This window comes from Hylobates moloch, unplaced genomic scaffold (assembly GCF_009828535.3).
Source record: "Hylobates moloch isolate HMO894 unplaced genomic scaffold, HMol_V3 SCAFFOLD_8, whole genome shotgun sequence".
NCBI classification, from domain to species: Eukaryota; Metazoa; Chordata; class Mammalia; order Primates; family Hylobatidae; genus Hylobates; species Hylobates moloch.
In genome coordinates this window covers 18,204,510-18,225,091 of record NW_026652283.1, presented here as the reverse complement: position 1 = coordinate 18,225,091, position 20,582 = coordinate 18,204,510, and the positions used below count along the sequence as shown (strand labels likewise).

At 37.6% G+C, this 20,582-nt stretch overlaps 2 protein-coding genes across 5 annotated transcripts in view; both read right to left on the bottom strand.

The window, feature by feature from the left end:
* The window catches only part of AEBP2 (AE binding protein 2), a 163,531-nt gene that overhangs the window by 76,064 nt on the left and 66,885 nt on the right, over nucleotides 1-20,582 (bottom strand). For 2 of the 4 annotated variants that reach the window (XM_032159770.2, XM_058443404.1), the window contains exons 6-9: nucleotides 12,092-12,159; nucleotides 9,749-9,862; nucleotides 6,384-6,410; nucleotides 4,278-5,825 (exon numbers count right to left, since the gene is read on the bottom strand). In XM_032159770.2, coding sequence (XP_032015661.1) covers nucleotides 5,780-5,825; nucleotides 6,384-6,410; nucleotides 9,749-9,862; nucleotides 12,092-12,159 — 255 coding nt within the window. In that variant the 3' untranslated portion in view covers nucleotides 4,278-5,779. Of the gene's footprint in view, nucleotides 1-4,277; nucleotides 5,826-6,383; nucleotides 6,411-9,748; nucleotides 9,863-12,091; nucleotides 12,160-20,582 lie in introns of those variants that run through there. The other 2 variants (XM_032159768.2, XM_058443403.1) reach the window with 1 other exon arrangement.
* On the bottom strand, nucleotides 15,227-15,681 carry LOC116472748 (large ribosomal subunit protein eL34-like). Its single transcript, XM_032758140.2, has one exon. It carries the CDS (start codon nucleotides 15,679-15,681, stop codon nucleotides 15,382-15,384), a length of 300 nt encoding a protein of 99 aa, XP_032614031.1. The 3' UTR covers nucleotides 15,227-15,381.

Here is a 20,582-nt window from a genome sequence, read left to right as displayed (position 1 = left end):
CTGAAAGCAGCAACGCTCTGGGATCAAGACAAAACATTCAAATAAAGAAACAAGGCCGGGCACGGTGGCTCACACCTGTAATCCCAGCACTTTGGGAGGTGGAGGGGCGCAAACCACCAGAGGTCAGGAGTTCAAGACCATCCTGGCAAAACCCAGTCTCTACTAAAAATACAAAAATTAGCCGGGCATGGTAGCACATGCCTGTAATCCCAGCTACTCGGAGGCGGAAGCAAGAGAATCACCTGAACCTGGGAAGTGGAGGTTGCAGTGAGCCAAGATTGTGCCACTGCACTCTAGCCTGGTCAAAAGAGTGAAACTCTGTTTAAAAAGAGAGAGAGAGAGAGAAAGGAAGAGAGAAAGGAAGAAAGAAAAAGGAAGGAAGGAAGGAAGGAGAGAAAGACGGAAGGAGGAAGGGAGGGAAGGAGGAAGGGAGGGGAAGGAAGGAATGAAGGAAGGAAGGAATGGAGGGAGGAAAGGAGAAACTGGCCAGGCATGGTGGCTCATGCCTGTAATCCCAGCACTTTGGGAGGCTGAGGTGGATGGATCACAAGGTCAGGAGTTCCAGACCAGCCTGGCCAACACGGTGAAACCCTGTCTCTACTAAAAATACAAAAATTAGCCGGGCGTGGTGGTGTGCATCTGTAATCCCAGCTACTCAGGAGGCTGAGGCAAAAGAATCACTTGAACCCGGGAGGCGGCGGCTGCAGTGAGCAGAGATTGTGCCATTGCACCTCAGCCTGAGCAAGAGAGAGAGACTCCATCTCAAAAAACAGGAAACCAAATACTGGGTAGCTCCTTCAAAATAGTGTTTTTTTAAAAAAATGTTGGGCCAGGTGCAGTGGCTCACACCTGTAATATCATGAGCTGAAGACCAGCCTGGGCAATACATTTAAAAAGCCAGCGTGGTGGCACATGCCTGGAGGCCTAGCTACTCGGGAGGCCAAGGCAACAGGGCCACTTGAGCCCAAGGCGTTTGAAGCTGCAGTGAGCTACAATCCCGCCACTGCACTACAGCCTGGGCGACAGAGTAAGAATCTGTCTCAAAAAAAAAAAAAAAAAAGTTATTTATATCATAAAACAGGACTCTGACAAAAAGGAACATTTTTAAATAAAATCAAATAAGCCAAAATATTACATCCAAGTATGTAAAAACATAACATCAATAACCCTTTACACTAAGAACGTTTAAACAAACTGAAGCACAGTTCCTTTTATTAGGATTTTTGTTGTTGTTTAAAGAGGCGGGGGCCAGGCACAGTGGCTCATGCCTGTAATCCCAGCACTCTGGGAGGCAGAGGTGGGAGAATCACCTGCAGTAACGAGTTCGAGCCCAGCCTGGCCAACATGGCAAAACCCCTTCTCTACTACAAAATACAAAAATTAGCTGGGCATGGTGGCACGCACCCGTAGTCCCAGCTACTTGGGACGCTGAGCCACAAGAACCACTTGAACTTGGAAGCAGAGGTTGCAGTGAGCTGAGATCACACCACTGCACTCCAGCCTCAGCAACAGAGCAAGATTCCGTAGTGAAAAATAAAGAGGTGGGGTCTCGCTGTCACCCAGACTGGAGTGCAGTGGTCCAATCACAGCTCACTGTAGCCTGGAACTCCTGGCCTCAAGCAGTCCTCCCTTCTTACCCTCCCAAGTAGTTGGGATTACGGGCATGAGCCACTATATCCGGTATGTAAGGTTCTTACGAAAAGGTATCTGACATCACAGAATGTGGCTTAAGCCAGGTCACTTCAACCCTACTACTGTTTTATCACTGTTAATTCTCCAAAGTATTCTACTATAAAAATTACTCACCTATAATACTCATTTAACAAATTTTACAGCCTATTTTGTGCCATGAATGATCATGCTAGAGACTGGCTGTGGCAGAAACACCAGACACAACTTTATAGTGGAATCACAATGTACATTCATGTTCTCACACTGTGAGCAGCAGTTTCGTGTAGTGAAAAGAATTCTGACCTAGAAAAAAAAAAAATCTGGGTTGCGATTCCTGCTCTAACCTGCTTACAAATCCTTTTTAATTTTCAGATTAACAGAACCATGTGTTAGACCATGTAAACTTGATTCAATAAATTATGCAATGTAAATATTTAGTTTTTTTAAGATAAAAATAATACATTTTACTACTATAAAACATTTTAAGGCTACAAAGCCTCATAACCATTAAATTTTAAACATACTCTAATTTTTTAAAAAAACAGCAAATATATTAAAACTGCAGTGTTACAACTGCAAAATGTCCTACACCAGGTCAAAAGATTCTTTAATTTAAAAACAAACTATGTACACAGGAAATTTTCTAACAATTTCTTCCCTTTTATGAATACATATATTTTTTAGAATAGAGAAATATGTTTTAACCAAAATCCCCAAAATGTCCACTTATCTCAAAAACAAATTTCAAATGACACGATTTAACTCTTTTTTAGAAACAAAGTATCTCCTTGTAGACCTGTAGGCAACAGGCTTTGTTATACAAACATACAGATCAGTTTTCATATAAACTAAGAATTTAAGTTCTTTCAGAGAACTTATGCAGAGGTATTAAAGGTTTCTTTTTTTAAGTTGTGATTAAAGAGAAAACCCTCCATCAAGTATTTTTAATACATATTTTCCCATTTTTATATTTTAATAATCCAGCATCTGTTCACCATGAATTAAGAATTCAAAGAAAAAATAAAAATGCTTTAAACAACTGTGGCAAATTCTACCTTTTTAAGAGTATTACCATATTTAAAACATTTTATTAATGTGTAAAAGGGGAAAAAAGCACTAAGGCCAAAGATTTACTGACATACTGTTTTCAATTAGTAAAACAAATCTTAAAATATTGAGAGATAATTATTGTCCATCTTTAATTTCCTTTCATGTGAAATTCAGAAGTAACGTGTGTCCACTTTAGGTAACATTTATATATAAAAAGTTTATTAGAAATATAAAAAATTTTAAATTTTACACTATTTCCACCTTAAGATTCTTTTAGATAAAGCAGATGTGCCTTATGGTTCAAACACAATCTGATGTACAAAATCTTATTTAGTTCTTAGTAAAATAAATACAGAAACACAAATGATGAAATGATGGACTATTAATAACTTAAAAAACCCAATGTAAAAGTTTCCAAAAACCACCATTTGTTGTAGGTACCTAATATGGCAATATTTACTGTAAAATACATGAAACAGCTTTCACTAAAATTTAATGTACTGGCTTATTACCAAGATCAACACTGTCATATTAAAATGCAAGTTGTGTGGTCTAAGTTTATGTTTCCAAACTTTTTTGTCAACTAGACAAAGGAATCCAAAACTTTTTCTTAAAGGACCAGAGACAGGCTGAGTATCCCTCATCCGAAATGCTTGGGACCAGAAGTATTTCAGATTTTTGATTTTTTCGATTTTTGAGTATCTGCATATACATAATGAGACTCAGAAATGAGATCCAAGACTAAACATAAAGTTCATTTATATCTCACATACACCTTATACACATAGACTGAAGGTAATTTTATACAACAGTTTTAATAATTTTGTGCATGAAACAAAGTCTTAATTATGTTTTGACTATGACCAGTCACATGAGGTCAGGTGTGGAATTTTCCACTTGCGGCATGATGTCAGCACTCAGAAAGTTTTGGACTTTGGAGCATTTTTTATCTCAGATTTTTGGATTAGGGATTGCCAACCTGTAGTAAAAATTGGGGGCTTGCAGGACCCTAAGGTCTCACCACTCAATTCTGCCACTGCAGGAGAAAGCAGGTACAGACAACATATAAATGGGTATGCTTGTGAGCTGTAGTTTGCTTGATGCTAAACAATACATAAATTCTGGACAACAGACTTATTATTTCAGGTGTCACATTACAAATATGTCATATTTGAAGGTAGGAGCAACAATACAGATGGGCAGACATTAATAAATGAAAACCACAAATTAAAATTTTCACACTTATTACCCAGTCATAATTGGATGTTATGTGTATATATGTATACATACAAGTTATAAAGCTAGCTCATTTCAATTCCATATTCTTTTTGGTGTGTTAATCAACAGTATCAAACCAACATCAGATAAGCAGCAAAAGGATTATGACTGATTGAGTACTCAGAAGTTAATCAAAGATCACGAAATCTGGTTTTGACATCTAAGTATTTCTACACAATGAAAAAACTTATTTACTGTGCTCTATATAGAAAATATCAGATGTATCTTTTCAGGTGTCATTTTAAAATTCAATTGAATTGTTACAATTTGAAGCTAAATGTGATTTGCTTTGTTTTATTAGAAAAAATACTCAAGCAAGGTCTACAATCATTGGTCAATTAAGAATGACTTACAAGAACATGAGGCAATAAAATAAAAATACAGGTACAAACTATGTATCTGAAACACTTCTATTTGGCAATTTTATAACAAATCAAATTTTAAAAAGAACAAAAGAGATTGCAGATTACTTCGCAGATACAGAATAAAGCAATTGATGAAGTGCTTAAGCAAAAGAAAACAACAAAAAAAGAAAACACACTGCTTTTCTTTTTAAAAATAAGATCACATTGCTATAGATCAAATGGATAATACCCTTATTAAACAACCACTCCAGAATGTCTTATAGTAGCAGTGCTTTTATTCGCACTTCACTTAATTTTATAAGACTCATTTCATGTATATAGCTCTTTACCCCGTTGTTAACGAATAAAGTCTCTCATAATTTTTACACTTTTAAATTTTTTAAAGCAAATGAGAAATGATTTATGTATCGTGGAACCTTTCCCATTTTGGAACCAAAGGTTTAATTCTATATTTTTGTCTAATATTTCTTTAAAAAATTTAGTGTAAAAACTGCTGGTTTTTATATCACTGTAGTAAAGTGAAAACTCCTCAATCAGGAGTATTTTCTGCAGTTTCACTGCATATAACCACATACTTTACAATGTCCTTCCAACAGTAAGGAAATAACTGATTTCTTGATCACTGTCAGAAATGAGTGCCATAATTCTATTATGGGTATAGGTCCTCCCTCAAAGACTTTCTGGAAGGATGTTCAACGTGTTTTGTTCTTATAGATATTAACAGTAGTACATAGTCCCTTAAGTCTGTGAAAGACATTTATTGTTAAAGAAGGTGCTTTTATTAACAATTCCTCTGGCAGCACTAGTGAATTACAATATCCTTCAATATTATTTCTACCATAATATATACATTTAACTTTCATGCCTCTAGAAAAACATCTACAGTACATTTCAAAATATAAAAATATATTACAAATCTGCTGAATTATTTACAAGCAATGTTCTATTATCTCTATGCAACATTTGTTTAATACAATACTAACAAGTTACACATATTTCCATTTCTGTAAGTTAAAAAAAATCGATATGGCTTCTTGCTTACCAAGCAAGAAAGTGATTTTATTTTCCTTTTCAAGACCAACTTTGGTGCATAAAAGATTCAGTTTGAAGATACTTGTAAAAAAAATACAATTTTTCTTACATTAAGAAAAAACAACTCAAAAACCAAATGATTTCCTCAGAAAAAAAATTAGAGTCATATAGGTTAAATGAAAATATGAAGATTATTCAAATAATTTGAAAGGTTTTTCAAAAACCGTTAACAGATTAGTTATATAGGTAAATATTAACATACTGTACTCCATGAGAAAGCCCTAGTCCTGAAAAGGGAGCCACCAGACATACTGCAACACTCTTTAACAGTAATTTTCAGCCCTAATTCGATAGACGAATTTTTAGTTGATTGCAAACGTCGTTCACTGTTTGCTTAAATACAAATTGAACACTTTTCTTATCAGAGTTCTGCAAAAGAACACAAATGGCAACCAATCACATCTATTTATCATAATTGAAAGGTAAATTATCTCTTGATAATTTTCATTGTCTAAATATTTCCTAATATGACTTCAAATCAATAAACACTGTTAAGACAAATATCCGTACAGTGCTTTTGGTATTTGTAAGGGCACATGTTGTAATTGTTTTTCTTTCCAATATAAACTACTGAAATCACTAAAGGGAAGAAAAGAAAAAAAAAGCAGCTTAAAGCAGCAAGCATGCAAAGCCTTTAAGAAGCTGTTCTACTAAGTTGCCAAAAGAGTGTTTGCTCAGTCTCCCACAGTACCATTCCATGAAAATGTGGATATACAGTAATATATTAATATATTCCACCAAAGAGTCTACTTCATTCACAGAATGTTTACACTAAGCATAAATATTATCCTAAATACTGGATTAAAAAAAAAAAAAAAAAAGGAAGGGGTTGACTCTAATGTGCAACTTTTCCTAAACCCATTGTCAGTGACTAAGACTGCAGGTGTCCCCGCTTGTTTGCTTTTTATGTATTTATTTATTTTTTACCTCTTCAACCTCTTCTGCGGCATTGTTCTAGAAAAAGAGAAAAAGAAATCCTTTTATTCAACTGAATCAAACACATTTGAGTGCTTCAAGAGACATCAAAAATATTAATAAGATACAGGCAATGTGATGATCATAGATTACAATAAAAATGTATTTCCAAAACATTTATACATATGGATCTATACTTAGTTACATAATATAGTTGTTGAATAAAAGTTTTAAATTTAGCCTGCTAGTGCATTTCTAAGAAAGAATTCCATGTGTAATATATATATTTTAGCCAACTAATACTTTAAAACTGATGCTTGGCTGGGTCCCAGAGGCTCATGCCTGTAATCTTCCCAGCACTTTGGGAAGCCAAGGCAGAAAGACTGCTTGAGCCCAGGAGTTCAAGATGAGCCTAGAAACACAGAGAGAAGTGGTCTCAAAAACAACAACAAACTCCAATGCTTAAACCCCAAATAAATACAGTTGTCTCTCGGCATGCACAGTGGGAGTGGGGGGGTTCCCAGAATCCCCTGCAGATTCCAAAATCCAAGGAAATAGCAGTGTTTGCAAATAACCTACATACATCCTTCTGTATACTTTAAATCATCTCTAGATTACTTGTAATAATATAATATAAATGCTATGTAAATCATTGTTACACTATATTGGTCTTATTTGTATTATTTTTTATTGTTGTATTGGTATCTTTTTCCCCCAAATAACTTTGATACGCAGTTGGTTGAATCCATGGATGTGGAAGTTGTGGATACAGAGGACCAACTGTATATTCCTTTTAGACTCATTTTGAAGGAATATATTTATTTTGCAGAAGGTTTGCCATACTTTCATTTTGACATGTGCACAAGCAGGAAGTTATTTCTCCTAAAAACAAGTAAGAATAATTGTTTTTCTTCTTTTAATTAATTTCACAAGTTTTCCCAGTCAAAATCCAGAAATTTAAGAAAAGACTGCTACACTAGGACAAATGTAGGGGCTTCTATGACTGTATACCACATTACAGTACACTCAATTCTGATTTCCAGAATAGTGAAAGAACAGAGGTTTAGAGTCAAAAATAAGTTTTAAGATGGACTTTTTTATTTTTTGGACAGACTCCTGCTCTGTAGCCGAGGCTGGAGTGTAGGACGTGATCTCGGCTCACTGCAACCTCTGCCTCCTGGGTTCAAGTGATTCTCGTGCCTCAGCCGCCCGAGTAGCTGAGATTACAGGCGTGCACCACTACGTCCGACTGATTTTTGCATTTTTAGTTGAAACAGGGTTTCATCATGTTGGCCAGGCTGGTCTCGAACTCCTGGCCTCCAGTGATCCACCCACCTCGGCCTCCCAAAGTGTTGGGATTACGGGCGTGAGCCACCTCACCAGGCCAAGATGGCTTTTTTGATACAGGTAAGGAAAATTAAATCCACAGAAGCACCTAATATATCTTAAGAACATCCTCATTTCCAATAAAATCAGCAAGACTTGTGGAATCATACACATAAATTTGAGAATACGCAACATTGTTCCTATGCACTTCAGAACATCAGTTCTAAGCTTAAATTTTGTTTTAAGTCACTTTCACTAAAATATCTAAATTGCTTCCTATATAGCACAAGAACAGAAAAAAAATAAGCTGGTTTGGTGAGAAAGCAAGACTCTTGGAAAGAAGGAAGCAGGATGCAGGCAGAAACACAGATTAATCTTAATTTAAGATTCATGCCCCTTTGACAACTCTCTAAGAGAGGTTTACAACTAGTTCTAAAAGGCAGAGTGGCTCTCCCAAAATATCACTCTTTCAGGATGCTAATTTTAATTCATCTCTCCAAAGAGTAAACAGAAATAACTCTAAATTAAGTACAAATAAATCAAGAACACTCAATTATTTTTCTTTATAAAGAGAGAGGTAACTCGTAACCTTCCCAAATTTTTGGTAGTAGATTACTCTCAATCTTCTTCTCCTTGATGATCTAGTGCATTCCACAAATAACACGTTTTATTGTATTAATTAGCACTTTCACCAAAAGATGTTTGAGAAGAAAAAAAATTTTTTGAGACAGGTTCTCGCTGTGTCAGCCAGGCTGGAGTGCGGTGGCGCAATCCTGGCTCACTGCAGCCTCAAACTTCCAGGTTCAAGCAATCCTCCTACCTCAGCCTCCTGAGTTGCTGGGACCATAGGCATGTGCCACCATGCCTGGCTAATTTTTGTATTTTTTGTAGAGACAGGGTCTCACTATGTTGCCCAGGCTGGTCTCGAACTCCTAGACTTCAGCAATCTGCCCACCTCAGCTTCCCAAAATGCTGTGATTATAGGCATGAGCCACTGGGCCCAGCCAAAAAAACCTTTAATAAGGAAAACTATGCTTCTACGTGGCAATGCCCATTATGTTAGAATTTCACTCACAGAATAATGTCTCAAATTACAGGAAATCTCCAGGTGAATAGCACTCCAAAAAGGTGCATCGTGGAATGAATATATCCTTCAAAGTATTTAATTAATATAAAATTAGCTATCCTTATGATAGCTAAAATTTACAAAGCTTCACTGAAAAAAGATATAAAGTCCTTTCAGTAAGAGTGCCTTTTAAAAGCTGGTTTTAAGCATTTCCACCACTTTTTTAATCACTCTCGTGTACATCATTTGGATACAGGCACTATGGAGTTCAACCACATTCCTGCAAACTTCGGCAGGTTAATTATTTAACCTCTTGCCTCAGTTTTCCAATCTGTAAAGCAGAGACAGTAAAGCCTACTTCACAGAGCAGCTGTGAGAATGACGTATATGCAAAGCACCTAGCAAAGTGACTCAGCGCATAAAAGAGAAATGTTGGTCTCTTCTCCTTCCCCCACATACCTTCATAAGCACAGCACACTAAAAAACAGCTCAAAACATAAAATTACTAGAAATGTGAACACTCTAAGCTATGTCTTAAAAAACAAATAATATTTGAACTGCTCTTTTGGAAAGTTTGGTGAAAGGGTAAGTTAAAAAAAAATCAAACAGTTTTGGTATTTCAGACTCATGCAACATATTCTTAGGTCCACAAAAGTCTGTTATTGTAAAAAGAATTACCTTGTTAAAGGGTGCTTATTTTCAAATTACTATGCATATTACAATCTAACATACTTAAGATAAATCTGGGATTAAACAAGCATATAAACTTTATTAGCAAAATACTGTTTTTCTGGATTCTACAATTTTTAACTCTGTGAGTCCACATACACAAAAAAAAAAAAAAAAGAAGAAAGAAAAGCCAGAAGTAATGAGATATGCTTGGTATTAAAATTCAGCACTTAAAACTAAGTCCTAATTTATCCAAAATTTGGGGAGAGAAAATTACAAATCAAAAAGTAAAACATAAAGGCAAGAATTAAATTACCTGTATATGTTTGGGTCCAAAAGCAAGGCAGTATCTTTGGGTAGCTTTGATAAATGAACTACTTTAGTTTTTAACTGATGTCGTTCACTTTCATTCACCCACACATCAGGCAGACTATGAATTAAAAAACAAGTCAATAATAAAATAACATTAATTTTAGATTTACACGTCCATGTGCCTTCACATTCTGGCATTTTCTGCTACTCTGATCAGTCCACGTTAAGTGAACAAGTTTCCCAGAAGCCAGGGAAGCTCCACTATCAACCTTAATAGCAGGACTTGGAGTCCCAGATAAGAAATGGCAGTGTTAAACTTTAAACACGAATTCAGCAATAAATTAAACATTTTCAGTGGCAACATCTTATCAAATTAGAAATTTGTCAGAACACACTGGCTAGCTTTTAACTCAATGAGTGAAATTCATACTTGATTTTGACTTGTTGAAAATCTGACAGCAAGTTTCTTTACTAAGAGAGAAATAAAAGGGCCCAGCGCGGTGGCTCCTTCCTCTAATTCCAGCACTTTGGGAGGCCAAGAGGGGAAGATAAATTGAGCCCAGGAGTTTAGGACCACACTGGCCAACATGGTGAAACCCCATCTGTACTAAAAATACAAAAATTAGCTGGGCATGGTGGCGCACACCTGTATTCCCAGCAACTCCAGAGAACGAGGCACAAGAATCGCTTGAACCCAGGAGGCAGAACTTGCAGTGAGCCAAGAGTGCACCACTGCACTGCAGCATGGGCAGCAAAGGGAGACTGTCTCTCCCAAAAAAATAAGAATAAAAATAAAAAACAGAAAAACAAAAAAACCTGTAAGATTAAAGTCCATTTAAATAAATAAATAAATAAATAAATAAATAAATAAATAAATAAATAAATAAATAAATACAAACCCTGTAAGATTAAACTCCATTAAAAAAAAGAAACGCATGTGGCCATACACTGAATTCAAAGAAATTCAACTCTACGAGAAAATTCAAATGAATGTATTTTGATATTTGGATTAATCAATTTCCAAACATTAGGAATATACACATTTGAATTTGATTTTTTTGAACAGGGTCTCACTCTGTCACCCAAGCTTGAGTTGCAGTGGTACAATCACGGCTCACTGCAGCTTCAACCTCCCGGGCTCAATCGATCTTCCCGCCTCAGTCTCCTCAGTATCTGGGACTACAGGCGACACCATCACAACCAGCTAATTTCTTTGTTTTCCTGTAGAGACGAGGATTTACTATGCTGCCCAGGCTGATCTCAAACTCCTGCCCTAAAAGCAATCCTTCTGCCTCAGCCTCACAAAGCACTGGGATTACCAGCATAAACCACTGTGCCCAGCCATTGGCCACATATGTGAATTAGGTACACATAATGAAATCTCTTTCAGTGAAATTTATTCTATTCTTGATGCTTATAAATTTTGTCCAATATGTCTACAATATATCCTCATTTCCTTTTATAAAAAGAAAATTTTAATAAAAAAGATAAAAAGAAAATTACATGAAATATCTGAACTAAGCTCTAAATGGGCACTAAAACTTAAAGAAAAATGTAATCACTTCTAGAAAATTAGTCAATTGCTTTTTCTATAAAATACCATTCACTGTGCACTAGAGAACATTTACAAATTTTTAAAATAAAAGATTCAAACAAAGGCACAGCTATGGCTGCTTGTATACTGCTTGGAGGTCACTAAAAATGCTAAAAATAATTTAAAATTTCTATAACTACTTTTTTTATTTTTGAGACAGAGTCTCACTGATGCACAGGTTGAGACCCTATCTCAAAAACAAAAACAAAAACAAAAAAAAACACCACACAAGATTTAAAAAGCTTAAGATTTTTGTTTTGTTGTTTTTGTTTTTGGGATAGTCTCGCTCTGTTGCCCAAGCTAGAGTGCAGTGGCATGATCTCGGCTCACTGCAACCTTTGCCTCCCGGGTTCAAGTGATTCTCACGCCTCAGCCTCCCAAACAGCTGGGATTACGGGTGCACACCACCACACCCGGCTAATTTTTGTATTTTTAGTAGAGACGGGGTTTCACTATGTTGGCCAGGCTGGTCTCGAACTGACGGCCACCCCAGCCTCCCAAAGTGCTGGGATTACAGGCGTGAGCCACCGCCTCCAGCAAAAAAAAAGAAAAGGTGGGCTTAAGTTTTGAAGCGTAAAACGTGAGCCAGATAGTCTAAGACCTTTCAGATTATCTCTTTAATCCTGACAACCTCAAAACGTTGTAAAATGTAATTTCTTTTTATTTGGATTTGATAAATAATTTTTGTGTGTAAGATTTTAACAAAAATAAAACACGAACTTATTACTTACACATAGTATTTCAAATACTTACATGTCTTCAGGCATCCAATGAAGCAAAAGTTTGATTTTCCCAGAATCTTCTTTTCTCTTAGCTATTACCTGATAATGACATGAAAAGAAATCATAAAAACAATGTGTAAAACATCATTTTCATGTATTGTTAAAAAAAACACTTTTGGGGCTGGGCGCGATGTCTCATGCCTGTAATCCCAACACTTTGGGAGGCCAAGGCGGGTGGATTATAAGGTCAGGAGTTTGAGACTAGCTTGGCCAATATGGTGAAACCCCGTCTCTACTAAAAACACAAAAATCAGCCGGGAGTGGTGGTGGGCTTCTGCAGTCCCAGCTACTAAGGAGGCTGAGGCAGGAGAATCACCTGAACACAGGAGGTAGAAGTTGCAGTGAGCAAAGATCTCGCCACTGCACTCCAGCCTGGGTGATACAGCAAGACTCCATCTCAGAGAAAAAAAAAACTTTCACCCCTAATCAAGAACTTAAGTGTTCAGACCCTGAAGAGATAGTAATCCTGCCTGCTTTGCAGTTCTTCCCTGCCTTGTAGCACTCAAACCTTTGTCTTTCCCACAAGACTGAAAACTCCATGACATAGGAATATTTCTTATCCTATGAATCTTTGTCATACCACCTATAGTAGTGTTTAGTATAAAATGAATTAATTGTTTGGAAATCTATCCTAAAAAAAAAAAAAAAACCTAGATTCAGTAAAAGCTCTGTGGCCAAGGATGTTTGTGTTACAGTGAACACCTTCGAGCACTTCAGGCCCCAAAAGGGGACAGCAAATATTCCAACACTAAGATCTAGGAACTGTACTCATTAATACCCATTCTCTCCATCCAAGCTGCCATAACCCAAGTTCAGGTCTCCATTCTTCTGAACCTCCTCAAGTCATCAAAGCTACCTTCCACTAAGTACCCAGAGGCTTTTTCCAAAGTACAAATTCAGTAGCATCACTTTCCTGACAAACTCTTCAATAGTTCCCCCGAGCACTTAGGAAAGGGTCACTCTTAGTATGGTGCAGAAAACTCTTCAGGATCTGGCTTCTCTAGGCCTCAGCTATTTCATGGTTTTCTGCCTTGAACTCCTTTAGCCTCATACTGAGAACAGTTTCCCAAACTATGGAACATATAATAGAAATATTGTCCTGATCTCTAACTTAATGGAACAACCAACTCTCTGGGGCTTTCTGTGCACCAGCAGCATTAATGTTTTACAGAAAAACAGTTATCATATCCAGATACCATTTTAGAGTGCTGGGCACACAACAGTAAAACAAAACAAATCCCACTCTACTAAAACTAAAGACTTATTTATATGAAAACTGGAGTTCATAGCTTTTGGAAGGCTTACTAAAGGTCATTTCCTCGGTGGCTCACGCCCACAATACCAGTACTTTGGGAGGCCAAAGTGAGGATCACCTGAGCCCAGGAGTTCTAGACCAGCCTAGGCAACATAGGGAGACCCTGTCACAATACAAAAAATTAGCCAGGTATGGTGGTGCTTGCCTGTAGTCCCAGCTACTTGGGAGGCTGAGGTGACAGGATCACTTGCCCAGGAGCTGTGACTGTGCCACTGCACTCCAGGCTGAGCAACAGAGGCCCCATCTCAAAAAAAAAAAAAAAAAAAAAAAAAAGTCACTTCCTTAAAAAGCGATGTACTGCAGAATTACAGTAAAAATTGAGAACAAAAACTGTAACATGTCTCATTAGGGTATCTCTAATAGCTTTTCAATTGTCTACAAGTTCTGGCTCCACTTTAAATAAAAGCTGCAAACCATTAGATTATGTACACATTTAAATGTGTTTTATTCAAGAAATGTGACCAGAAACCCCAATTAATGTATCTAGACTCCAAAGTATGACTTTGGCTCTATATAAAACAAATTACTGAACATTCATTTACATACTCAGCAAAAATGTTTAAGTTATGTAGGCTTCATCTTTTGATTACTCATTTTAAATAACTCAGGCAATTAACCTAGGCAACTATAGGTCTCAGTTTAAGTCAAATAAAATTCATATCAAATTTTTACTCCCACCATCCCAACACTTTCCTGGCCTGGCATATGCCGTGTCTGCCCACGCGCATACACAATTATACATAGGACACATGCGCTATCACCTTTTCCATATTGCCCCTCCCCCACAACTCCAATAACGGGTGAAAAGTCTCTAGTACATGTCTTCAAAATGCTGAGTGCTTACTCTACATTAGCATGTATTACACCATATTGCCATTGCTTTATGTGCCCACCTTCCCTCACCGAATGTGGAATGTAGAATATGGTAGAAAATTCTGTCTCTACCTTAGGTACTAACCCAAACATTTCCAGTAAATGGAGAATGTAATGCAATATAATGGAATACTATGCAGTCATTTAACATTGGGTTTACACACACACTAATAAAAACAAGTGACAGGTGGGCGGAACACTTGAGGTTAGAAGTTTGTGACCAGCCTGGCCAACATGGTGAAACCCAATCTCTACTAAAAATATAAAAATTAGCCAGGCATGATGGTGCACGTCAGTAATCCCAGCTACTCGGGAGGCTGAGGCAGGAGAATTGCTTAAACCTGGGCAGTGGAAGCTGCAGTGAGCCGAGATCATGCCACTGCACTCCAGTCCAAGCAACAGAGTGAGTGAGACTCCGTTTCAAAAAAAAAAAAAAAAAGAGAGAGAGTAGCAATGGTACTAATATTACCGAAGTAAAAGGTTTTTCAACAACCCGAAGTAAAAGGTTTTTCAATTTCACTTTTATATTTCAAGCCAAAGTCTCACTCTGTCACCCAGGCAGCGCAGTGACAATCTCAGCCCATTGCAACCTCTGTCTTCTAGGCTTGAGTATTCTTCTCGTCTTGGCCTCCTGAGTAGCCAGAACCACAGGCGCAGCCACTACGCCTAGGTAAGTCTTTTTTATTTTTTCTAGAGACGGGGTTTCACGATTTTGCCCAGGCTGGTATCAAACTCCTGAGCTCAGGTGATCTGCCCACCTCAGCCTCCCAAGTGCTGAGATTACAGGTGTGAGCCACAGCACCCAGCCTCAACTTCACTTTTAATCATATATTTTCACAAATATATGTGAATTAAAGAAGCTTTAAGTAATCAAGCCAAAGCCATGTTATTATTAATTCAGAGAATGAAAATGCCATTTGTTTTACTATCTATGTGGCTTAGCTTACCCAATCAAAAGCATTCATAGTAGACGAAATTTTTTCAAGTCTTTTCATTTTTATTACTTAAAAAAGTTGTATTTTTTAATTTAGCTGACTCTGTGCTTGTGCCTTCAACACTTACACACCAATTTTCTACTCCTTAATAAGGAAAGCATGTTTGATCCTGTCACAAACACATTTAGCACACATGGAACCACCATAGGCCCTGCCGACATGTTCTTTGTTTTGGACAATCTCATTAAGAACTTTGGGTCTTACAGCACGAACCCCTCCATATCTGCCTGGGCACATGCCACATGCAGATTTTGATGCTTTCCCAACGTTCTTAGTAAAAAGGTAAACAACTCTATTACCAAGGGTCCGGGACAGCCTTGTTTTGTTGGAGGCTGTATTGTAGAAAAGCCTACGACAGTATGTCAAATGCTGGACCATTCTGAGTGCCTGCAGACAGCGTCCCGGAAGAGGAAGAAGAAAGCCTTTGAAATATTTTTAAATGAATAAACAGTAAAGAAAAAATACTAATGAGAAGGAAAAGTCTCTAATTTACAACTTAAAGCACTTGTTATCTCCTGGAGTTTTTTGCTGTAGTTGGTTTTATTCTAAATGAAAGGTAGGCCAATCAGTCTAGGTTTAAGCTTAAGGAATCTATGCAAGTTAACATCAATCTGAACAGAAAGACCTAAAAAAGTATAAGAAAAGCAATATACTTTTATTACCAGATTCTGAAAATTAAGGTAATGCTTAAATAAAATAAAATCAGGCAAAACAATAACGTCAAACTCTTAAAATTTCCATATAAACAAAATTAGAACTTTAGTGTTTTAACAATCTTAATCTCAATTTTTTTAATCAAGTTCCAACCACCCAAACAAAATAATCTTATAATGTAATCCTGAAAACATACTAGGACTGAGTAAAAGCAGAGCTTTAAGCAAAAACAAAACACTGTCTCCACTATATAAAAAACCTATGGTCAGGCCAGGTGCAGTGGCTCACACCTATAATCCCAGCACTTTGGGAGGCTGAGGCAGGAGGACTGCTTGAGCCCAGGAGTTTGAGGCCAGTCTGGACAACATGGTGAATCCCTGTTTCTAGTTTTTATTTTTTTAAATATGTTTAAAAAAAAAAAAAAAAAGTCTGTAGTAACATAAATACTCTGATTCTAGACTTGGCAACAAAATTTAAAAGCCCAAACACAGGTCTGGAGCTGCTAAAACAAAATACCTCTACAATGAAATAATACATAAAAACAATGCAAGCCAACCAAGCACAGCAAGCCAACTGATTGGTAACTAGGATTTTGCTGACCTCTTCTGGAGAAGGCTCGAAAGAAAATATTTCAATTAATGAAATAAGGCAAATTAGGCAAACCAAACAGTATAGTACCTGATATCCTTCTTTTAACCAATTGTTTCATTATTTGTATTATTTTCTATAAAAGTTAATTTGATAACAAAGTAACTTAAATTTGCAGTTAGTACTGAATGTTTTTTTACTACTAACAGAATTGATTCTGTTTAACATGTACTGCCTCCATCAAAACCTTCCCAGTTATAGAACTTTGGAGAATTTGCTCACCTAGCTCCTTTCCTTTCTATTGTGTCCAACGAAGACCTTATCTCATTATGGATGTCTCTTCCTTCCACCTTCCTTCCCCAGGAAAAAAATCATTCTTCAGATTACATTCCACCTGTGTGACTTTTCCTCAGTTAAGGTACCTCTCTGCCTCCTCACTGTGACTTAAGGGTGGACATCACTCATTCCTAGGTTTTTAAGCTTACAATATATGTAAGCGTCAATGTTCTCAAGCCCTCTCAGATGTTTTCTATAGCTCAAAAACTTTTCATGGACTATTTTGACTGTGCAAATTTTTAATTTTCTTTCTAGACTTCTAATATTATTACCACTATTTTTGGTTCCTTCATTTTCCTTTTTTTGGAGCCATCTCTATTCCTCCCATGGTGAAGCTAAGGATTTCATCAAAATGAGCTGCTCTAATGAAAGCATATGCAAGTTAGTGCTTCCCTTTTACATCACTACTCCCTTATCTGTAGAGGCACTAGCTCATTACTAGACCACCATTTCACCAAATCTATTGCCCTTTAAATCTTTAAATGTTTGGTGAGCCCCAAACACTTCAATCCTTATGCTAACTTTCTCTTTATTTACACTTATTTCCTAGGTAATCTCATCCAGTCTGATAGCTATAAATACCACAAATACACTAAAAATTCCCATATTTTCTATCTGTAGCCACACCTCCCTCCTCTGGGCTCTCAACTTATAGCCATCAGCCTAAGTGACAGAGCCACTGAATGCCCTATAGGCCTCTAAATATGTCCAAATTAGACCTCTTGATACTCCCTTCTCCCCAATCTGCTTGCCTGAGAGCCTCCACGGCTCTGCCATGGAGCTGCCCAGGCCAAAAGGCCTTGGAGTTGCTGTTACCTCTTATTCTAAAACCCAGTATCTCATCCATCCATAACTCTTGTCCATAGTAACTCCAAAAGATAACCAGAATCCAACCCTTATCTCCACTGCAAACATTCCAGTCTAAGCCACTATCATTCTGACTTGAAATGCTGAAAAGACAAATTCCCCTTTACTCTCTCACCCCTGACTTTCTACAATTTGTTCTCAACACAGAAACCAAAGCAAACATGTTAAAGCTTGCACGAGGGAAAAGAACAACAGTAGGTTTTCTAGGGCAGGAGGTGGAGGTAGGAATGTACTACAAAGCTACATCAGAAAACTTCAGAGTGCCGGAACTATTCTATCTTAACTGTGGTGCTGCTTGCCTCAGTGAGTACAACTTTCAAAACTCACAGAAATGTATACTTTCAATGGGTATAGTTTATTATATATAAATTATACCTCAATAAAAATTGACAGCAAGTTTCTTTACTAAGAGAGAAATAAAAGGGCCAGGCACGGTGGCTCATGCCTGTAATCCCAGCACTTTGGGAGGCCAAGGTGAGTGGATCACTAGAGGTCAGAAGTTCGAGACCAGCCTGGCCAACATGGCGAAACCCCATCTCTACTAAAAATAGAAAAATTAGCTGGGCATGGGGACGCTAATTTAGTAGTAGTCCCAGCTACTCGGGAAGCTGCAGCACAAGAATCGCTTGAACCTGGGAGGCAGAGGTTGCAGTGAGCCAGTATGGTGTCACTGCACTCCAGCCTGGGTGACACAGCAAGGCTCTGTCCCCAAAAAAATATTATATATATTATTTTAAAAACTAGGCCAGGCATGGTGGCTCACTCCAGCACTCTGGGAGGCAAAGCCAGGAGGATCACCTGAGCCCAGGGGTTTGAGATCAGCCTGGGCAACATAGCAAGATGTCGTCTCTACAAAAAAAAAAAAAAAAAAAAAAACTCAAAAAATTCGCCAGGCATGGCGGTGTGCTCCTACAGACCAAACTACTCGGGAGACTGAGGAGAGAGGACTGCTAGAGCCCATGAGTTTGAGGCAACAGTGAGCCATGATCATACCACATTTCACCCTGGGTGACACAGTGAAACTCTGACTCAAGAAAACAAAACAAACAAACAAAATCAGACCATGCCTATCCAACCCCCTTCAATGGCTTCCCATCTCACACAGAATAAAAGCTAAGGTCTTAGTCCACCAAGGTTCTCCCTATTACCTCTCAAACTTAACTCCTACTCTCTCCTCTTCCCTTGTTCCCTCCAGCTACACTGCCTACTCACTGTTGTCCCACCTCAAGATGTTACACCTCATCTTCCCTCTGGCTAAAATGCTTATCCCCCACTAACAATTGAATGGTTTATGCCCTCATTATAAGTTTTTACAATTTTACTAATTTATCTTGTTTTATCATGTCTCTTCAATTAGAGTAGCTGCATGGTATTTTTTGTTTGGTTGGTTTTAATCTGTTTTGCTCACTGCTATGTCATTACATTAATACCTGGCTCACAGTAGGTGCTCAATATTTAATGATCACCTTAATATTTAAAACACTTAATTTAATAAGTGAATGAACAAACTAGCTCTAATGCCACACTCTGGACATGGTGACAACATCTTACTGACCTGTTAAAAAAAAATCTATATTACAGACCTACCGTATCATAAAACTATGTTCCCAAATTTCAAAGGAGGACTTCAACCAGCCTTGCTGAGCAAGGCTCTAACCTTGCTGAATCCCCACAAAGTCCCCAGAACAGCCATATTCTCTTTCTGGTCTCCAAATCCTGTATTTTACCCCCCAACTCTTTCATCCTTATTTAGATAAATGTATTTCCTATGTTATTTAAAAGAGAATAAGGACACCTTTCCTCTAATTCATGTCTCCTGTGTCTTCCAATCTCAGAAAAAGTCTCCCTTCCTTTGCATCTAATTTTCCACTTTCTTGCCTTTGACTCCAAATTTTGTTCTATCACTCTCTCCTTATATCCTTATCTAATTTCCAAAATATACAATTCTACCCTTAAATATTCTAAAACTTGAGTGGAATGTACTGATACCTAACTATTGCTCCATTTTCCATCTTGCCTTTTTTTTTAATAAAGTTATTTAATAGTGTCCATTTAATTGGTATATTTGCTGTCAATAAATTGGCAACACAAGGAAGAACAAAAGGGTGAGCTCCTAACCAGGCTCTCATGCCAGGCTCAAGCAGGATTTATCTTCCCTGTAGTATCACACATATCAATCTAAATACCACAAGAGTTCTCATCCTGGAATCCATGAATAGGGTGGGGGTAAAGGTCCATAAACCCTATGTAATAACAGTACACAACTAGTCAGGTGCGGTGGCTCATGCCTGTAATCCCAGCACTTTGGGAGGCCGAGGTGGGCAGATCACGAGGTCAGGAGATCGAGACCATCCTGGTCTAGTAGAGATGGCGAAATCCCATCTCTACTAAAAAAATATAAAAAAATTAGCCAGGCATGGTAAGGGGGGCGCCTGTAGTCCCGGCTACTCGGGAGGCTGAGGCAGCAGAATGGCGTGAACCTGGGAGGCGGAGCTTACAGTGAGCCAAGATTGCGCCACTGCACTCCAGCCTAGGCAACAGAGCGACTCCGTCTCAAAAAAACATACACAACTATACTAGATCACAATAGGAAAGATAATACAACCTTTTTAGTCCCCAGTTTCATTATCTGAAAAATTCAAGTTAGGGGACAACATTGGCTATGTGGTAACTAAAAACATAAATTAATTTACATGATACATTTAATAACCTACATTATGTCAAGCATGCCTCCATTTAAATTTAGTCCATAAACAAGACAAGGTTAGCCTGGGCAACATGGTGAGACCTTGCCTCTACCAAAAATAAAAAAAATTAGCCAGGTGTGATAGCTC